Below are 21,750 nucleotides of genomic sequence, written 5' to 3' on the forward strand. Positions count from 1 at the left end.
ATTTTCTACATTACTTTGTCAAGCCTTGTTAAGTCTAGACAGTTAACAAAAGAATGAACAAGTTCTTGGAATGCTTTATAAATGACAGATAGCATAATACCTCTGACTTCATATCTGTGATCTTTAAAAAAAAAAAATTGAGAGGGGAAATAACAAACCATACTTAGCTACTACCCATTTCTGAAGTAGAGTTGGAGGTTTTTCCTTTCTTGGAGAATCTGGAAATGTTAGCCTGAACTTTGGGGGAAAAAAAACCCCAAGGAATTACACTCGTGAGTCACCAGTGACTCCATTGTCAGGTGCTCAGTTGGACCTTCCTACGCGTTAGCTTCCGACTACTGTTGGTGGTGGGTGGGGCTGGTTTCAGAAACACAGAATGAGAACAGCAGAGGAGTTTAACTATTTTCAGTCAAAGGGAAACCTTGGGGAACCTCCTGCACCTGACGTCAGAATAGGGAAGAAGGCATTAGTAAATTCCAAACTCTAGTACCCAGATGATGTAGGTGAGCAGTCTGACAGCTCTCTTGTTAAGTAACTGGGTTCTGAATTGTAGAATATGGAGAAACAGAAATAGTCAGTATGTTAAGTTCTTGGAAGGAAAAAAAGTCATAGAAATACACGGTGGTGAGATTCATCTGAGTGGTCAAATACTGAGAAACAAAACTGAGCTAGCTGGGTAGAAATGGGTCTTGAGATCATAGGATCATTGCTTGTCATCTTGGGGGGTTGGGGGGGGGGAAGGAGAGAAAGGGAAGAAAGGAGGGAGGAGGGAAGGGGAGGGAAGAATAGAATTTGGAACTCAAAACTTTAAAAAAATGTAAAAATTGTTTTAACATGTAATTAGAGGGAAAAAAAATTTAAAGAGCATAGGAAGATGGGATTGAGGGCTGGAATTCTCTAATCCCTTCACTTCCCAGATGAGGAAACTTATGCTCTCAGGAAGTTTCCACTGAGGCAAATAATCATCGGACAACCCAATCTCATATAAGGACAAATATTAAATGAAATATTGACATTCTATGTAAGCACAAGTAATACTGTAAGGAAGTTTTGGTCTGTTAGTTTTCGTTGCTTGGGCTGGAACTGGTAAATTACTAAGTACAAGTTGTTGTGGTACAATACAGAACACACACACACAGAAAGCTATTATGCTTTGCTTAGAACTATAGTTAGATACTGTACATAACTGTCATACCAGCATAGAATTTAGGGATATATCTGACAGATCATCTAAATCACTCATCTTAACATCAAAGGAAAGTGAGGCTTAAGGAAGTTACATGACTTTTTCAAGGTCTCAGTTAAGAAGTAGAATGGCTAGGTCTTATAGAACCCAGGTATTCTGACTCTTGGGCCAGTGTTTTTTCTTCCTTCCTTTCTTTCTTTCTTTCTTTCTTTCTTTCTTTCTTTCTTTCTTTCTTTCTTTCTTTCTTTCTTTCTTTCTTTCTTTCTTTTTTTTTTTGCAGGGCAATGAGGGTTAAGTCACTTGCCCAGGGTCACACAGCTAGTGTCAAGTGTCTGAGGCTGCATTTGAACTCAGGTCCTCTTGAATCCAGGGCCGGTGCTTTATCCACTGTGCCACCTAGCTGCCCCCTAGTATTCTTTCAAATGATTCTATACTGGCTATTTCCTTGTGTCAACTAGGTGGTGCAGTGGATAGAGCACTGAGCCTTGGGTCAGGAAGAGGGAAATACAACTTCTGTTTCAGACACTAACCAGGTGAGTCACAACTTCTGGGCAAGTCATTTAACTTCTATTTTGATTTCTTCACCTGTAAAATGAGGGATAATACTAACACCTACCTCCCAGGATTGTTGTTGATGACATAAGTAAGATGTATAGGAATGATAGCTATTGAGATGCTTTTTTAGTTTTTCAGGAGTAAAGATAAATATGTAAACAAGCAAATAAATAAATAAATAATGAGTAAAGATAAATATCTTTTGGGGCAGCTAGGTGGCGCAGTGCATAGAGCACCAGCCCTGGATTCAGGAGGATCTGAGTTCAAATCCGGCCTCAGACACTTAACACTTACTAGCTGTGTGACCCTGGGCAAGTCACTTAACCCCAATTGCCTCACCAAAAAAAAAAAAAAAGATAAATATCTTTCATGAGTGACATCTCATGTAGATGGGAAATGTCTTAAGGGCAGAAGCCAAGCCTTAAAGGATCACAGTATCCTAAATCATAGATTTAGAAATAGGAGAAACCATAGAGATCATTTAGCCCAACTCCCCTCATTTTATAAAGGAGGCCCAAAGATGAGAAAGACTTGCCCGAGGTCATGGGCTTAGTAAGTGGCAGAGTCTGAATTTTAACCATCTTCCAACTCAAAATCCCATTCTCTTTCCACCATTAGGCTGCCATCTTATTTCTTTATACCCCATGCAACATTTGTCACAGTCCTTGGCACCTAGGTGATCCTCAGAAAATCCACAGTGGCTTAGAAGGCTCAGGGTGAGGAGATAGGGATATGTTAGCTCTAGTGTCTCTTCAGGTTTAAAATCCTATGGCCACATGACTGGTATATAGGAGAGATTTGTTTTTAGAAGTTTTATGGCTGCTTTGTTTTTTTATTAGTCATATCTGGAAATACCCTCCTTTATTATTCACGTGCTAAGTTTAATAGGTGCAATAAAAAACTATGTAAATAAAAGTTCAGAATTTCAAATGAGATGTTTTCTGTTCTTTGTATATTAAAATTCTCACATTTATTGATGTTTATCAATAGCAACAAAAAAGAAAAATTGAAAAGAAAAAAAAAAAGAAGGTTCAGAATGCTTACCCAAAGACCCTGTCCTTTTTTTGCAGACCAGACAATTACAGTTAGCAACTGTAGAGCTGAATTCATTGTTGCTTGTTCTTATCCTAATCAACATACCTCTTTTAGTGGGTTGTAGTCCAAAACATGGATAACTTATATTGAAAAGCATGCCTTCATGGCAGGGCATGGGGAGAGGGAGAGAGGAAAGAAGGGAATTTTCCCCACAAAGTTTTAAAAATGAATGTTAAAATTGTTTTTACATATAATTGGAGAAAAGAAAATTTTAAATAAATTGAAATAAAAGGTTTTTGAAACTGGAAAATGTAATAAGAATGCTTATATCTTTTCCATTTGGCTCATTTGAATGGCTAAACAAACTGTGGTATATGATGATAATAGATTATTACTGTGCAGTAAGACATGACAAACAGGATGACTTTTAAAAAAGCTCGGAAAGACATGTATGAAATGATGTATTGGGAAGTGAGCAGAACCAAGAGAACATTGTACACAGAGACAGCAATATTGTTTGATGAAGAACTGTGAATGACTTGACTTTTCTCAACAATACAATAATCCAAGACAATCCCAAAAGTATATTGATGAAACATACTATCCACCTCTAAAGAAAGAACTGATATTGATGGAACAGACTGAAGCATGCTATTTTTCACATTCTTTCATTAAGTGACAAATATGGTGATGTTTTGCATGATCATATGTGGGAGGGGAGGGAGGGAAGAAGGGATAGAGATTGGAAGAGAGAAATATAAATAAAAACGTTTAACCTGGAAAAAAAAAAGGTGGGAGAGGGGTGTGCTGGGAAGGGTATAGGATATGGATATATGGATATATATATATCTATATACACACACATAAATATATATGTTGTGCATATATGAGTTATTTAGGTCTTATTTATATAGTAATTATATTTAAAGAAATTTGTCATATATATTTATATAAGTTGATATGTACACATGATTTATAAAACAGTTATTTACCTGTATTTAAAAAGAGAAAACTGCCTGTTTATAAAAAAAAAAAAGAGGAAGGATTTAAAATACTAAGTTATATGTACTAGAATATATTTAGGCATCTCTAAATGTAATAACATAGAAAATATACATTATATATGTTGTATATGTATCTTTGCATATTGTATCTATGTTTGATATATGTATAAAATTTAATTATATATCACAAATAAAATTTTTAAAAAGTAATAATAGAGGGCAGCTATGTGGAGCAGTGGATAGAGCACTGGCCCTGGAGTCAGGAGGACCTGAGTTCAAATGTGGCCTCAGACACTTAACTCTAGCTGTGTGACCCTAGGCAAGTCACTTAACCCCAATCGCCTTACCAAAAAAAAGCCCCCAAACCCTAACATTACAAAAAAGTAATAATAAAGAATGTTTATACTACTTCCCTGATAAGATTGTTGTCACAATAAGATTATATTTATATAAATGTGTTTTGTGAAACTAATTATAATCGTTAACAATTATAGAATGTTTTAAGTTTTGTAAGGCAATTTACATATTTGATCTTTGAGAAATAAAATTATGCTTCTTTTTTTTTTTCGGGGCAGTGAGGGGTAAGTGACTTGCCTAGGGTCACACAGCTAGTAAGTGTCAAGTGTCTGAGACCAGATTTGAACTCAGGTCCTCCTGAATCCAGCGCCAGTGCTTTATCCACTGCACCACCTAGGTGCCCCCCGAAAAATAAAATGATAAAGCCTTGTTTAAAAAAAAAATGTGTTGTAGTCCAGTTTCTGCTTTCCAAGTTTGGGCAAATCACTCAAAGTCTGGCTTTAGTTTCTTCTCCAGGAAACAATAGCTCGTTGTCCCATAAACTTTAATATCAGCACAGTATTTGCGTGCAGTGTGGGGAAGTGGGAAAGGGCAGCAGAGTGGTTGGCGTCCCGAGGATCTGAATTACTGAATTACTGTTTCCTTCAGTAATTCCGAGGGAGATCGGCTCACTCCTCTGGTGCTTAGCTGTTTTTTGCAGAACGAGAGGGCTGGACAAGATGATGTCTAGGGTCTCTTCTAGTTCTTTATCCATGGCTGGGTAAACTTCACCGGACTTTGCTGCCCCCAAATTCTAGGACTCTTTAAGACATTGGGCAAACGAAACTGACATTCAGTCTCCTTTAGGAGGAAAAACAAGACGAGGCAGGGGGAGAAGGCGACAGGGGAGGAAGCCAATAAAAACGTATAAATAGATGTACACGCCTCCTCGTCCTCGAATAGCTCCAGGGCTCCTGCCTCAGCCCTGCTTGGGTCCTGGGTTCTTGCCCTCAGGGCTAGTTGTGCAGCTTGCAGGAAGCGCTAGCAGCGCGAGGGCTCGCTGGTCTCTCACATCTGGCTGGAGTCCCCGCCTTCCTCCTTAGAGGGCAGCAGTGGTGATTTCCCCGGGACCAGAGAAGCTCCCTAGCCCGCACGGGGCATGCGCTCCACTCAGCACGGGGGAATTGAAAAGGAAAAACAACAACTAGAAGAAAACCGCCTCAGCGAGCCTCCAAACATTCCTCTTTGGGGTTCCAGAGTAGCAAAAACAGCTGCAGGGAGAGACACGGAAAAGGAGACCACAGGCCATGCCTGGAGCTCGGCGTTCTAGGCTTCGCGCTGACTGACCCAGGTCGGGGTCTGCCCCGGCCAAGACTGTGACCGCAGCTTGATAGACTCGGAGCTCGGCCCGGCGATGCCTTAGCGCTGACTCTCCTGGCAAGTCCCGCCGGCTTCTGCCAGCTAGTCATCCAGCCCCGCTTCGGGACCTCGGCTCACCGCGGACAGGGACAGACAGACACAGGGAGCCGGGGACGGGACCGAGTAGGGTCCTTTCTACCTTGTGCTGCTGAGTCTCCAGGCGGTCCTGGACAGCTCTCCATGGGGCTGCGGGCCTGGCTGAGGACGCTGTGCTGCTGCTGCCCGTGCAAATGCCTGGGAGATCCGGACCTGCCCGAGAAGGAGCCTCTGCTCAGGTAAGGGAGATGCCAGGGAGCAGCTAGGCCGGCGTCGGTGCGAAGGGAGCCCCTGGGAGACCGCTGGTCCAGAGTTGCGTGTGTGTGTGTGTGTGTGTGTGTGTGTGTGTGTGTGTGTGTGTGTGTGTGTGTGTGTCTGCCCGTCTTTCTGGTCATACTAAATAGGATCCTCTTGAGCTCAGCTCTGGCTTTATACTGGGTTCCCTGGGATCCGCAGAACTTTCTTGGCTGTGCAGTTGTGGCTGGAGCGCACAGAGGAGAGGGCTTGTGAACACACAAGTGACAGCCGACAGAGGGGAGGAGGATGCGGGTGTGTTTGTAGACCTTTGAGCAGAGGGCCCCAGTTTGGAAGAGGGGCAGCTGGGAAGTTATCTTGACCATTCTGGAATGAGCAACTGCAAACGATGGATTTGTTTCTCCCTTGGAAAAGAAGTGGGTATTGTGTTTCTATCGTCTGCCTAACAACTAGGAAGGGTCATTGTAGTTAGTACAGGAAAGCAATTCACTGATTTTTGCTTGGGGGGTGGTGGGGAGGGATGCTTTCTTTGTTAAGGACAGTTTCCTCACTCATATGAAGTTCTGGCTCTGGATGATTTGAGGCCCAAAAAAATCGGAGGGAGGGAAGCATCTTAATTGTTCAGATTAGGGTCAGCGTAAGAATAAAGGGATCAGAATGGGAAAGATCCAGGATAGAAGGCCGACTTAAACTTGGGAGGACCTGGGTTTGAATTCGGCCATAGATACTTATTACTGTGTTACCTTAGGCTGACTATTCTCTCTGAGCCTCAGCTAATAATAGCTAATATCTCACGCTTATGATTGGTTTGTTTTTGGTTTGTTTTTGTTTGTTTTTTTGCTTGTTTTTTAATTTTAAGTGAGGCAATTGGGGTTAAGTGACTTGCCCAGGGTCACACAGCTAGTAAGTGACAAGTGTCTGAGACCGGATTTGAACTCAGGTACTCCTGAATCCAGGGCCGGCGCTTTAACCACTGCGCCATCTAGCTGCCCCGATTGGATGTTTTTAAGGTCCTTTCCAGGTCTAAATGTATGCTCCTAGGAATACACTAGTTTGGGGGTTCCCATTTTTAGGGGGGCAAATAAGATGCTTGGGTTCAATCCTTCCTCAGACAATTACTAGCTGTGTGACCTTGCACAAATTATTTAGCCTTCCTATGATTCCTATGATCTTATAATTTCTTTGGTGTAGGAGACTCCCTCTACTCCTGCAGATATTTTGACAATCTCTAGTCTTAGCTTGCTGCCTGGGCCCTTGAGAAGTTATATGACTTGCCCAGGGTCATTCAACAGTTTAAGATACAATTAGGGGGCAGCTAGATGGCGCAATGGATAGAGCACCGGCCCTGGAGTCAGGAGTACCTGAGTTCAAATCTGGCCTCAGACACTTAACACTTACTAGCTGTGTGACCCTGGACAAGTCACTTAACCCCAATTGCCTCACTAAAAACAAAAAACAAAAACAAAGATACAATTAGGACTTAAATCCAGTCAATCAACAAATATCATCTAAGCAGGATTTAAATCCAATCAATAACTATCTAAGCAGGACTAAAATCCTATCCAATCAATCAATTTTATTAGCTGCTGATTAAGTTCTGGAGGAACAAAAGGAGGCAAAAGGCAGTCCCTGCCCTCTTGGAGCTCCCAGTCTTGGGGAAGACTACGTGCAAAGAAATATAAACAAAAGAAGTTATACGCAGGATAAATAGGAAATAATTAGCAGAGGGAAGTCACTAGAGCTAAGAGGATTTGGGGAAGGCTTCCTGTAGAAGGTGGGGTCAGGGGTCTGGGCAGAAAGGGGGCATAGATATATGGGGTATAGCCAGAGAAAATGCCCCGAGTCAAGGGATGGAATGTCTTCTTGGTAGAATAGCCAGGATGTTAGTGTCATTGGCTTGGATGGAAGAGTATGTGCTGGGAAGTAAGGCAGAAGAAGAAAGGAAAGGTAGGAGGGGATTAGGTTATGAAGGGCTTTGGATCCAACAGAGGATTTTGTATTTGATCCCAGAGACAATAGGAAGCCACTAGAGTTTATTGAGTTACAGGACTGATGGATCAGATCTACACTTTTAAGAAAATCACTTTAGGGGCAGCTAGGTGGCGCAGTGGATAAAGCACCAGCCCTGGATTCAGGAGGACCTGAGTTCAAATGCAACCTCGGACACTTGACACTAGCTGTGTGACCCTGGGCAAGTCACTTTACCCTCATTGCCCCACAAAAAAAAAAATCACTTTAGTGGCTGAATGGAGGATGGCTTGGAGTGGGGAGGGACTTGAGGCAGGCCGACTCACCAGCATCTGCCCTGGAAGGATGCACTCTACAGTACTAGGGAAGGTGGAAGAGAGGGGACAAGGAAAAGATAATGAGTTGTTTTGGACATGTTGAGTTTACAATGTCTACTGGACATCCTTAATCTCACCTGCTCTCTACCTACTATGCCAGGTTGGATCTCACTTTACCCCAACCTTTGGATTTTAGTGCAGCATTTTTTAGTGGCACTCTTTTTTAGTGTGAGAAGATACAGTACTTTTGGAGTTAGTCGATCTGGATTCAAATCCTGCCTCTGCCTCTTATGGTCCATGTGCAGTCACTTCATCTCTCTGAACCCAAATCTCATAAAGTGGGTGGACTGGTTCTCTTCAATAGGCTGTGTGGTGCCATCCAAGAAAGGTTGGATCTCACTAGATGGTTTGGTTATGTTGCTACATTGTGTGAAACCTGGCCTCAGTTTCTTCATAAGTAAAATGGGGAAATTGCATTATATGATGTATAAGATCCCTTCTGTCCCTCAGTTTTTCTTGTTTGAACTGTCCATGAGCTGAAGATCCAGAAGTATAAGTTATTTCACACCGCAAACATGCTCTAGTATTTCACAAAGCTATTCCTCTTTCAGTAGAAATTTCAGAAATAGTTTTCCTTTGTTCTGCAAAAGGACCCATGACATAGGGGTGATGTTATGAGTTGCAGAAAATTGGATTTAATTGAGGCAGGGCTGTGCAAAGTCACTCTCTCCTCCAGAGCCATTTGGGTCCAGTGTCAAAATATACATCAGGACGACTGCAGATGGCCCCAGATGTTTGAGGCAATTGGGTTTAAGTGATTTGCCCAGGGTCACACAGCTAATAATTATCTTAGGTGAGGTTTGAACTCAGGTCTTCCCAATTTCAGGGCCATTTCTCTACCCACTGAACTACTAGATGCCCCTCAGAAACAATACATTTACAACAAAAGTAAGATAGAGTTTTGGTGGCACGCTCTAGTTTAAAACCAGCCAACCTTATACAGCCCCTTCTCTGAATCCCTGTCTGATATGTATAATTCTACAGTTCTGCACACATATAACATGCCATATAGACAATGCCACATTTAAATTAGGTTTGCACAGGCCTCAAGCACTTGACACTTACTAGCTGTGTGACCCTAGGCAAGTCACTTAACCCTCATTACCCACCAAAACAAACAAATGAAAACAAAAATAAATTAGGTTTGCAAATTGTTTTTCTCAAACCAACTCCATAATATAGGCAATAAAAACATTGTCATTCCCATTTTACATATGAGGAAACTGAGGTGCAGAGAGGTTGTGACTTAGGAGCATATGAATCTAGATTTAAATTGAGAAAAGACCCTGTAAACCCCATGAAAAGGAGTGTCATCAAAACAAAGAAGCCCAAACCCCACCATTCCCTTCCAAAAATATGAATTGTATTTGTGAGTTAGCTCCCCTTCCAAGCTTCAGTATTTCCTGTCACATCAAGTCTAAACACTTCTGCCTGGTTTTCAAGGCCTTATGTAATCTCATTCCAGCCTACCTAGCCCATCCAATACTCTTGGGTCGCAATTCTTCCTGCTACTCTTTGTTCTCAGTGACACACTGTGCTCCTTCCTTCCTTGCACCTTTCTTTCCTCATGTTTTCTTTACTGGGAATCCCCTCCTTTTACCCCCTTATTTATCTAAATCCTACCCATCCTTCAAAGCAAAGCTCCTTAGTCCTACTTCCTTCTTAAAGCCTTTCCCCACTGCTCTGATTCTTACATAGCTCCTTCTCTGAATTCCCGTGTAATATGTATACTTTCTCTTCTACAGTTCTGTACAGACATACATGCTGTAGAGATAATGTCACATTTAAATTAGGTTTACAAATGGCTTTCCTCAAACCAACTCCATGATATATGCTATATAAACATTGTCATCTCCATTTTACACATGAGGTGCAGAGAGATTGTGACTTAGGAGCATATGAATCTAGATTTAAATTGAGAAGGTACCCTGTAAGCCATCTAAGCCAATCCCGTCATTTTAGAGAGAAGGAACTGAATCCCCGAAGGGTTTTTTGACTTGTCTAAAGTCACATGGTAGCAGTGACTGGCATGATAGCTGCTAAAGTTGCTCTTGATTCACTATTTTAGACTTGTCTCCATAAGGAGATTGTAAATTCCTTTGGAGGACAGGGGAAAATGGAAAGATTTAGCTATGAAGTGGCACAGTGGATAGAGTCCTCAGTTTAGAATCAGGAATGCCTGAGTTCAAATCCAGTCTCACACACTGTGACCCTGGGCAAGTCACTTAAACTCTGCCTTGGTTTCCTCAACCGTAAAATAATAGCATCCACGGTTGTTGAGAAGATCAAATGAGATAGTATTTGTAAAGCACATAATATTGTGCCTGGCCCATAGTAGGCACTCAATAAATGATAGTTTCCTTCTTCCCTAAAAATCAGTGGGTGGTTAATCTGGTAAAATCTAGGTTTTGAGGGCAGCTAGGTGGCACAGTGAATAAAGCACCCGTTCTAGATTCAGGAGGACCTGAGTTCAAATCTAGCCTTAGACACTTGACATGTATTAGCTGTGTGACCCTGGGCAAGTCACTTAACCCTCATTGCCCTGCAAAGAAAAAAAAATCTAAGTTTTCATGGACTTGATACAGTATAAAAACCACCTGTAAACTATCGATATTTTAAACACTGCATCTAGGAACAGTCTTGGTTTGCCTCTGTTGTTTTTCTTTTTTCTTTCTTTTCTTTTCTTTCTTTTTTTTTTTTTTGCGGGGCAATGAGGGTTAAATGACTTGCCCAGGGTCACACAGCTAATAAGTGTCAAGTGTTTGAGGCTGGATTTGAACTCAGGTCCTCCTGAATCCAGGACTGGTGCTTTATCCACTTTGCCACCTCACTGCCCTCTGTTGTTTTTCTTTATTTTAAATCCAGGACTGTCCTGTCTAGGAAAAGCCCTCCAGATCTAAGGTTCTGACCCAATCGATTCAATGAAGAACCCTTAGCAACCTTCTGAGCCTATGACTTACTAACGTGATGGTGTATTGGCTGGTGTCGATTGGGTCTGACATCCTGGTGCTGGGGCAGGACAGACTCAGATTCCTGGCCATGGTTGATAATGCTGTAGGGTGTCTTTGGAAGGGGGTTACATACTCTTTACCAACCTAAACTGTTGGAATGAAATTCCTTTTGGAATACCAGTGCTCTGGACTTATCTGCCAGGAGCCATGGGTTGTTATTTGGAGGAGAACCTCACCTTCTCCCCTGCTGCACAGTTAGCTTAAGCTATGCTATTGTTTTCTCTAATTTTCATGAACGCATGAACAACTTTGTCTTTTATCCAATGGTTTATAGACTTGAGTTCCCCTCACTTCCAGGGTTATGTGTGATTCCTCTAGGAGTTCCTTGTGAGAGTGTGTTGTCCACAGAGGGACAATATGTGGTGGAAAATCGGAAAATGCAGGGGTTAATAACAGAAGATTGCTAGCTGTGTGACAGCAGGCAAACCACTTAAGCTTAATCTGAGCCTTACTTTCCTTATCTACAAAATGGCAGGCTTGGGCTGGAACCTGTAAGTTTATTTTTGACTAGTTAAAGGCTCTTTTTGCCTCATTTCTCACCTAGCCTTAACCACTGAATGGGCTTTGCCTCAGGCAAACTAAGACCTGGGAAAGACCTTAGCTTCTAAAGTTCTCCCACTGCATCCTGGTGCATCTCTAGTTGTCCTGATATATATCTTTTTTTTTTTTTTTGTGGGGCAATGGGGATTAAGTGACTTGCCCAGGGTCACACAGCTAGTAAGTGTCAAGTGTCTGAGGTCGGATTTGAACTCAGGTACTCCTGAATCCAGGGCCGGCACTTTATCCACTGTGCCACCTAGCTGCCCCCCTGATATATATCTTACCACTGGACCCAGATGGCACTGGAGGATAGAGTGAGGTTGGTGACCTTGCACAGCCCTCCCTCATTTAAATCCGATTCACTGCAAGTCATGGCATCGCCTCCCAGATTACAAACAGCAATAACAAAATGGGAGTTAGATATGGTGGAAAGTTCCTTACTATGCATAATCCTGGGCAAGTCTTTCAACCTCCAAGGGCCTCAGGATTGATCCCTTTTATCTGAAAAATGAGGAGGTTGAACTAGATGGCCTCAGATCTCTTGAATCTGTGACCCTTTCTCACAGGTTGTTATACGGAAAGTGCTTTGTAAACGATCAAGTGCTCTATCATATGAAATCGTATTGTTCCTGTAGACTGCATCATCATCTCTGGGGGCTGATCCAGTACTATACTAGTGGTTTGTAGGATATAAAGCAGCTCAGAGGGGTTGCAGAGCTTCCTCCAGTGGTAAAAACCCTGACCCTGAAATAGCTGCAAAGCAGAGGATTGAGAAACCCTATCACTATCTGTAGCTGTCACTAGCTCTGACTTTAATGTTCCCTATCTCATCCCTAATTGGGACACCTAGGCTTGACTTTGCTCTCCTGGGTTCTGAAACCCTGAGAGGTACTTTAGAAGAATAGATAGATGGTACAGCTAGATGGTACCTGGAGTGAGGAAGACTCATCTTCCTGAGTTCAAATCCGGCCTCAGACACTAGCTCTGTGACCACCCTGGGCAAGACACTTAACCCTGTTTGCCTCAGTTTTCTCATTTGTAAAATGAGCTGGAGAAGGAAATGGCAAACTACTCTAGCATCTCTGCCAAGGAAAACTCCAAATGGGGTCATGAAGAAGAGTCACGCAAGTCTGAAACAATTGGACAACAGAAACATAGAAACAAATGTGTTTAGCAACCATTTTGCAAGAGTTAAAATAAGATTGCTGTTTCAATTCAACTGAGGTGAGATCGGGCTCTGTGCTGCTTTCCCAGGGGCAGATATTACTAGTTAGAGCTGTTTTCTCTTTGCATCCCTAGCAGCTCTCATAATTATTTGCATACAGTAGGTGCTTAATAAATGCTGATTGTTTTGGATTGGTGTAAGCTTGATCATCCTTCTTATATTCCCTTTCTCTGGTTGCTGCCCTCTACTCCCCATCTCCATGGCTTCCTGTTGTTCATTTCAGCTGGGCTTTTACTGTCCTAGGTGCTTATGGATCAGTGTCCTTGATGTAGGAGGCAAAAAAGCGTTAACAGAACAAAACTAAGACCCAAGCTTTAATTCAGATATTAGCTCTAAAAGGGAGTCAGACCCCAGTTAATGGATAACTTACAAGTCAGGATGCTAGGTTTTCTTACCCACAGAAATCAGTTCCCATAACTGGAACAGAGGAGACCTGAAAACTAGGCTGAGGAGACCTGAAAACTATAACAATAAAAGAATTGACCCCAAATTCCATCCCACATCATCCTGATGGTCAGGCAAATCTACCTAGCCTTGGGAGAGTCAAGAACGCCCAATATCTATAAACCCTGCCTATTTGACTCTCTTCTTGAGACCTTCAATAACTCTTGCCAATTGGTGGCAGATAAATTTTTAATTCTGGGGACTTGTGAGCAGCTGGGTGCTCAGCTGGCAAAGGAGACTTACGTGGGTTTCAACTCTAGTCCCTAGGTCCAAGGATAGCCAGAGGCTTTGTTCCATTTTGGAATTATTATGCTCATTGCTTTTTGACCTTGCCTCCATTTTAAGCTTGGCTCTCTTAAGATTTTGTTAGATCAGTTAAAGTTTTGGGGTTCCATATATTGCATTTTGGCTCTAAAACAGTAGATTTTTGACCCATAGTAAATTTACTCAAAACAACACTTGGATCTGGGAAAGGAACAGTAGTTTAAAATGACTGGATAGTTTGACCAGATCACTATACATTATTTTATAGACAAGTGAAGGAGGACCTTCTGATTCAAATGAAAATCTGATAAAATTTTGCATTTCTGATTAAATTAATATTTGAGTTACTGTGGGAGACTGCTTTAAGCCCCTTATTTGTTTATCCTTTCACTTATGTGGAAGAAAGGCTGAGTATAAGTTGTCAATGAAAAAAGTCTTCAGTTCTACAAATGTAACTGAGTACCTAATTCATGCAAAGCACTGAAGTGGGTCCTTGGGCTACATGGATAAATGAGATTAGAAATATGTAAATATCCCATTTCATATCACACTACATGGATAAATGAAAAGGAAAGGTCTCTCCCTTCTTCAAGGAAACATTTGTCTTTTTTTGGTGGGGGGGATGCTTGTCTTTTCATTTAATTAATTTTTATGTTTCACATAAAATGTTACCTAAGATGAATACCTCAAATGTGTAGTAGTAGTAGTAGTAGTAATACTAGTAGTAGTAGTAGCAGTAGTAGCAGTAGTAGTAGCAGTAGTAGCAGTAGTAGTAGCAGTAGTAGTAGTAGTAGCAGTAGTAGTAGTAGTAGCAGTAGTAGTAGTAGTAGCAGCAGCAGTAGTAGTAGTAGCAGCAGTAGTAGTAGTAGCAGTAGTAGTAGTAGCAGCAGCAGTAGCAGCAGCAGCAGCAGCAGCAGCAGCAGCAGCAACAGTAGTAGTAGTAGTAGTAGTAGCAGCAGTAGTAGTAGTAGTAGTAGCAGTAGTAGCAGTAGTAGTAGTAGTAGCAGCAGCAGTATAGTAGCAGTAGTAGTAGTAGCAGCAGCAGTAGTAGTAGTAGTAGTAGCAGCAGCAGCAGCAGCAGTAGTAGTAGTAGTAGCAGTAGTAGTAGTAGTAGCAGTAGTAGTAGTAGCAGCAGTAGTAGTAGTAGTAGTAGTAGTAGTAGCAGCAGCAGTAGTAGTAGTAGTAGCAGTAGTAGTAGTAGTAGCAGCAGCAGTAGTAGTAGCAGTAGTAGTAGCAGCAGCAGTAGTAGTAGTAGTAGTAGTAGTAGCAGCAGCAGCAGTAGTAGTAGTAGTAGTAGTAGCAGCAGCAGCAGCAGTAGTAGTAGTAGTAGTAGCAGCAGCAGCAGTAGTAGTAGTAGTAGTAGCAGTAGTAGTAGTAGTAGTAGCAGTAGTAGTAGCAGTAGTAGCAGTAGTAGTAGCAGTAGTAGTAGTAGTAGCAGTAGTAGCAGTAGTAGTAGTAGTAGCAGCAGTAGTAGCAGTAGTAGTAGCAGTAGTAGCAGTGGTAGTAGTAGCAGTAGTAGTAGTAGTAGCAGCAGCAGCAGCAGTAGTAGTAGTAGTAGTAGTAGTAGCAGTCGTCGTCGTAGCAGTAGTAGGAGTAGGAGTAGTAGGAGTAGTAGGAAGAGGAGGAGTGGTGGTGGTGATGTTGGTGGTGGTAGTAGTAGTTGTTGTAGTAGTAGTATCTGACATTTATATAGTGCTTATAAGGTTCACAAAGCACATCAACCCATTTCATCTCCATAAATACCCTGTGAAGCAGATGTTATTATCCTCACCTCACAGATAAAGAAACTGAGGCTTAGAAAGATTGAATGATGACTCATGATCAAGCAGATAATAAATGTCAGAGAAAGGGTTTGAATCTGGTTTTCTCTTGGCTCCAAGCCTGGTGTCTGACTAAATGGTGATGTATAAAGACAAGACTAATGCTCATTAGTTACTGATCCTGCTACTTAGTAATTATCTGACCACATTGGAATCAGGGCATCACAGATACAGAGCTGGAAGGGACCTCGGAAGCTTAGGCCCCTCATTTTACAGATAAGGTGAATAAGAGAGACAGATTAAGTGACTTGCCCCAAATTACACAGGTGATACATAGAGCAGAGCCAGAATTTGAACTTGGACTCTGATCCCTGGCCTGTAAGTTTCAGAGGGGACATTTGGATCTAGGACCCTTGAAGGCTCCTTATGCCACATTCAGGGCTCTCTTCTATATATATACCATGCCAACACAACAGTTCAGTGCACAGCTAAGAGGCCCCCTGACCCCTGGAGTCCGGTCTGTGACCTGTGACCAAGAGAGCTATGTGCACCCCCCTCCTCCCCAATGCTCTGAAGAGTCAAGTAGAACACAATATTCTGGCAGTGAAATTGGAGACCTTGGAAAAAGAGCCTTGGGGTGTTGTTGAAAGAGTCATAAGGGCCACAGCTTCCCTTGCACTGAAGGAAAGCAGGGTTCACAGTGCTATTGTAAATGTGTTTAGAGGAATATCATCCCTGTCTAATTACTAACACTGCTACCAGATGGACAGGCACATGCTGCTGAATGCTAGGGGAAGTTATAAGGAGGGTTCATCTGTAGGTATCACTTTACTGTTTTAGCAAATGCTTTGCTGTATCTATCTTTCCACAGCTTTTAAGCATGGAAAGTTAGGTGGGGGTATAATAAAAACAACTACAGTAACCATTGACATTTATATATTACTTTAAGGTTTGCAAAACATATTATCTCATTTGAGGCTCACAGCAATCCCAGGAGGCAGGCATTGAAGGCATAAATGAGCCACTTTTATAGGTGAGGAAACTTGAGCTCCGGAGAAGTGACTTCCTTAAGGTTGTACAGCTAGCATCAGAATCAGAATTTGAACCCATGTTTTCCTCACTCCAAGCCCCATAATACTCTAGAATGAACATCTCATTCACAATTCTTCAATAAACTCCCTAAATAGACTATGTTCCCTTTCAAATTTTCCATGTTTTCATCTTATATGGCTTGCTTTTTTCTTGTCCCAAGGTCTGTCTGAAATCTTCATATAGTTTAGTATACATGGCTGTGGTTCTGAATGCAAAATACATGTTTATTGAGTGAATGAATGAATGAAAGAATGGATGAATGAATAGGCATGATTTACTCTATCTAAAATTTTTTTCACTTAAATTATTTTTATCTTTTGTTTTATTACCTTTGTTTTCATTTTTACTTGTTTTTACATCACTTTCATTTCCCAACATGTCCCTTCTTACCCCCTTCTCCTTATATCAAGGGAGCCATCCCATGTAACAAAGAATAAAAGAGAGGCAAAAACAGGTTAACAAAAATAGGCAACACATCTACCATCCCAAACAAACAAATAAATAAATAAATGTGTATATACCATATATGTATACACACACACACATATATAATGTATGCATGTATATATGTATATGGACACACATACATATGCCCATGGTCCTGCCACTCTCTGTGAAGAAGGGAGGTAGATGAAGTCTCCTATTTTTTCCTTAGGGCTTGGCTTGGTCATCACCACTTTGTAGCATTCAGTTTGTTGTTGTTTTCCGATTATGTTGCTGTAGTCATTGTGTATCTCATTTTCCTGGTTCTGTTTACTTCACTTATGCATCAGTTCATTGAAGTCTTCCCATGTACCTATGTCATAGTTTCTTATAACATATTGCTGTCCCTTAACATTAATATAAATGTTTGTGCACCACAATTTGCTTAGCCAATAATCAATCGATGGGAATTGACTTTGTTTCTGATTTTTGGCTACTACAGAAAGTGGCATGCTTCATTTTCCATATGTAGCCTGGAAACTTTGGTGGTAACTCATCAGGAAAACAACATAGCCTCAGCTTGCTTTCTATGGATGACTTGGCTTCATGTCTGTACAACAGCTGTTAGAGGGAAGAACAGATTATGGCTGGGGAGTGTGTAGGCAGCCCAACTGGCTTGCCCTGTCACCATGCCTCAAGGAAATCACCCTGTTTGTAGCAGACTTGTTTGGTGATTCAAGGCCAGGATAATAATAGCTGACATTTATATAACATAGATAATAGCAGCTTACACTCATCCAGCACTTTAGGTACACATGATCTCATTTGATCTTCACAACAATCCTGTGCAAGTATTGTGAACCCCATTCTACACCTGAGAAATCTGTGGTTCAGATTGGGGTTAAGTGACTTGCCCTAGGGTCACACGGGTCGTAAGTGGCCCAGCTAGGTTTGAGCCCAAGCCTCCTTATTTCAAAAGCAGTTCTCTCTTCAGTAGTCCATACCAAGGACACTGAGGAAAACATTACCAACATTTGTTATTTTTTCTCTAGGGCAGAGGTTCTTTTTTTTTTTTTTTTTTGGCGGGGCTGTGGGGGTTAAGTGACTTGCCCAAGGTCACGCAGCTAGTAAGTGTCAAGTGTCTGAGGCCTGATTTGAACTCAGGTACTCCTGAATCCAGGGCCGGTGCTTTATCCACTGTGCCACCTAACTAACTCTTGCCCCCAGGGCAGAGGTTCTTAACCTGGGATCCATAAACTTTCTTTTAATTGCTAGTCATATCTCAATATAATTAATTTCCCTTGTAATTCTATGTATTTTGTACATTTAAAAATATTATTCTTGGAAAAGGTCCGTAAGCTTCACTGGGATCTATGACACAAAAAAGCTTAAGCCCTCCAACACTGAGTAAGCCATTTACAGTTAGTGTGTCTGAGACTCACATTCCACATCTGTAAAACGCATCCTTAGGTCTTTTAGGGTTCAGTTCCTGGGGAGAAGCCAACACCCAACTCATAACCCTCTCATCTCCTGCCTCACCGATCTTCAGTCCTCCTCCACCCAACCTGGAACGGCCTTCTTTTTTATGTGAAGACCATTGCTCCCTCCCAGCATGCTGTGGCCTGGGCCTCTGGCTGAAGGACCTCACGTGGCCCACTGAGTCACTCAGGCATGTGCTCTCCACACACCCAACCAAGCAAGTACATTCATGGTAAATGAACTGCCTCCCCCTCAGAGTCTCCACTTCACCACGAGTCTAGAAGACAGTAAAAGCATACCTTATACCTTCAGACAAATAGCAGATTATATAGTTTAGCTTGGTCTATGTGAGAAAATAAGTCCAAATATGGAGGGTTCTAATAATTAGAAAAAACAAATCTCAGCACCAGCAAAAAGTGAACCTTGTGACTATGTAGCCTTCAGCCTAGACAATGCATTCCTTACATTTCCATTTTTAAAACATTCCATAGTTGAGAATTTCAGAGTTTGACACATGCTTGATTGTAGCATTTTTTTCTCCCCAAAGATTAATTCTTTACACGATTAGCAAGAATATCTGGTGTCTACTATACATCTAGAAATCTCTTGGGTGATGTGGGATTTATAGTAGTAGATGTAGAATAACTAACTCTTGCCCTTAGGGAGCATACTCTGTATTGGGGATGGGGTGGGGGGAACTTTGTGCATTTAATAAATGCCTGTTTCCTTCTTTTCAGCTCCTAAATTTTTTTTTTTTTTTGCTGGGCAAGTGGGGTTAAGTGACTTGCCCAGGGTCACACAGCTAGTAAATGTTAAGTGTCTGAGGCCGGATTTGAACTCAGGTACTCCTGAATCCAGGGCCAGTGCTCTATCCACTGTACCATCTAGCTGCCCCTCCTAAATTCTTTATAATTGAATAATGCAGGCTGGCAAGTTTTGATTAATCCCAGCTAGGTGGCATAGTGGATAGAGTATTGGGCCTGACAGCAGGAAGACTTGAGTTCAAATCTAGCCTCAGACACTAGCTGTATGACCCTGGAGAAGTCACTGATCCCTGTTTGCTTCAGTTTCCTCATCTGAAAAAGGAGCTAGAGAAGTAAATGGCAAACTAATCCTGTATTTTTGCCAAGAAAACCTCAAACGGGGTCATGAACCATCAGATACAACTGAAAAGAATGAACAACAACATTGAATTCAATTCAGTTCAACAGATGTTTGTTTAGCATGTCATGTGCAAAACCCATGGGGAATATTATAAGATTGTCCTTGATCACAGCAGACTAGATGGCAGAGTTGAGAAGGCCCTTAGAGGTCATCTTGTCTTTTTACTGAGGCCCAGGGAAGTTAAGCAGTCACATTTAACACATGGCCAGGCTGATGTGAGTGGCCCAGATGTGATGTGAACCTAGGTCTTCTGACTTTTGTCCCAATACTCTTTCCTCTGTATCATGCTGCATCTTCAGATACCTTTTAAAATATGAGGAATCTAGTAATTTGTGCTATTTGGTGGTTTGGGGGTACGGGTATATTTGTTTCTAACCCTATTAAAATGTGGTGTCTGACAGTGACAAATCACATGGAGGCCTATTTTATTTTTTGAGCTGTCGATTTGTTTATACCTTGTGGAATTATTAAAACTCACCCTCCCCATCCCCTAGTTTTGCTTTGAGTTCAAATTGTTAAATGATTGTAATCTTTCCCATTAGAATGAAACCTTGAGATTTGTTGTATTTATAGCATGTTGCCTGGTATACCATAACAGCTTAATAAGTGCTTGATGATGGATTCTCTTAAAACCCCTTTCTAAGTAACATGGTAGAAATTGATTAAGTTACCAGCTGGAGCTCTTCCCATGAAATGATCAAGATTGTGTTATGTGGTAGTCACAGATTGGGATTGATTAGATAGTGTTTCTGAAATATTTATTAGCACCAGATGCTTGTTCATAGCTAGGGAAGCAAGCAGGTCAATTTTTTCCAATGTTATTTTCTGCATTTTATATTTTTCCCATGTCCTCATTTTTGGCATTTTGTATTAGATTGATAACGGCGGCTAGGTGGTACAGTTAGATGGAGCGCCAGGCTGGGAGTCAGGAACACTCATCTTGAGTTCAAATCTGGTCTCAGACACTTATTAGCTGTGTGACCCTGGGCAAGTCGCTTAACCTTGTTTGCCTCAGTTTCCTCATCTGTAAAATGAATTGAAGAAGGAAATGGCAAACCACTCTAGAATCTTTACCAGGAAAACTCCAAAATGGGGTCATGAAGAGTCGGACACAACTGAAATGACTGTTAGTCATTAATGTTTCATTCATTCATTCCTGACTTTGGAGGATGACCAAAGTAACAGAGCTAATAAGTAAGGGGGATCTGAGACTAGAACCCAGGCCTCCTACATCCCAGATTCATTTGGCTTTCCAAAATTTCTTTAGTGACCATAGGATTTTGAGTAAAAAGTTATATTAGAGGTGGTGTAGTCCAGTCCCCTAATTTTTGTTTGTTTGTTTGATTTTTGTAGGCCAGTGAGGGTTAAGTGACTTGCCCAGGGTCACACAACTAGTAAGTGTCAAGTGTCTAATGCTGGACTTGAACTCAGGTCCTCCTGAATCCAGGGCTGGTTCTTTATCCACTGCCCCACCTAGCATCCCCACAGTCCGATAATTTTTAAAGATAAGGAAACTGAGGCATAGTAAAAATGTCATGCCCAAAGTTACTCTGCTAATATTTGCAGAACCTTTTCTCATTCTGTTTGGTGTTGGGCTGTGTAGCACCATAACATGTAAGGCACAGGGAAGGCCAGCCCAGAGGAGTCTGCAAGGGTCTGGTAGAAACCTTAAGGCCAGGCAAGTAAGGGAACTGAGCATGGGACTGCTGAAGGTTCAGGCAGTAAACCAGGGTCTTGTAAAGTTATCAGGGGCAAGGAGGAGACAGGAGGGGTCAGTAGAAGTCGCATAGGCAAATTGAGTTGTCCCCCCTGATCTTGGATCTCCTCTTGGCTTTCTGAGCCTGCTGCTCCCCTGGCAGACTTCGGCCATTCTGAGCATCCCCAAGTCATTCTGAGAACCACTGGGATCTCCGAGTTAGGAGGTGCTTCTGAGACCATCTAGTGTGGTCCATACCTGACCAAGAGAGTGTGTGTGTATGAGCATGAGGATGTGTGTGGGTGTCCGGGTGTCTGAGTGTGTGTGACTCAGAGAGCTGGTCCAGGGGCTTTCCGGGCCATCCAGTTCAACCCTCTCATTTCACAGATGTGGAAATAAATCCAGACAGGTGAGAGAGAGATTAGGAAGAGGTCAGAGATAAGCATAGGCTCATAGGTTTATAGATAACGGAGCTGGGAGAGCCCACAGGGGTCATTTTGTCTATTCCCTCTCACTTTTGTCAAGATACTATTAGGGGGGC

The 21,750-nt window shown here is 41.9% G+C and overlaps 1 protein-coding gene across 1 annotated transcript in view; it reads left to right on the plus strand.

Annotated features, from left to right (window-relative positions):
• Positions 1-5,035: 5,035 nt before the first annotated feature.
• The window catches only part of MREG (melanoregulin), an 81,467-nt gene continuing 64,752 nt past the window's right edge, over positions 5,036-21,750 (plus strand). The window contains exon 1 of the mRNA XM_043995276.1: positions 5,036-5,750. Within this exon, the coding sequence (XP_043851211.1) occupies positions 5,656-5,750 (95 nt within the window). The 5' untranslated portion in view covers positions 5,036-5,655. The remainder of the gene's footprint in view (positions 5,751-21,750) is intronic.

Source organism: Dromiciops gliroides, chromosome 3 (assembly GCF_019393635.1).
Source record: "Dromiciops gliroides isolate mDroGli1 chromosome 3, mDroGli1.pri, whole genome shotgun sequence".
NCBI lineage: Eukaryota > Metazoa > Chordata > Mammalia > Microbiotheria > Microbiotheriidae > Dromiciops > Dromiciops gliroides.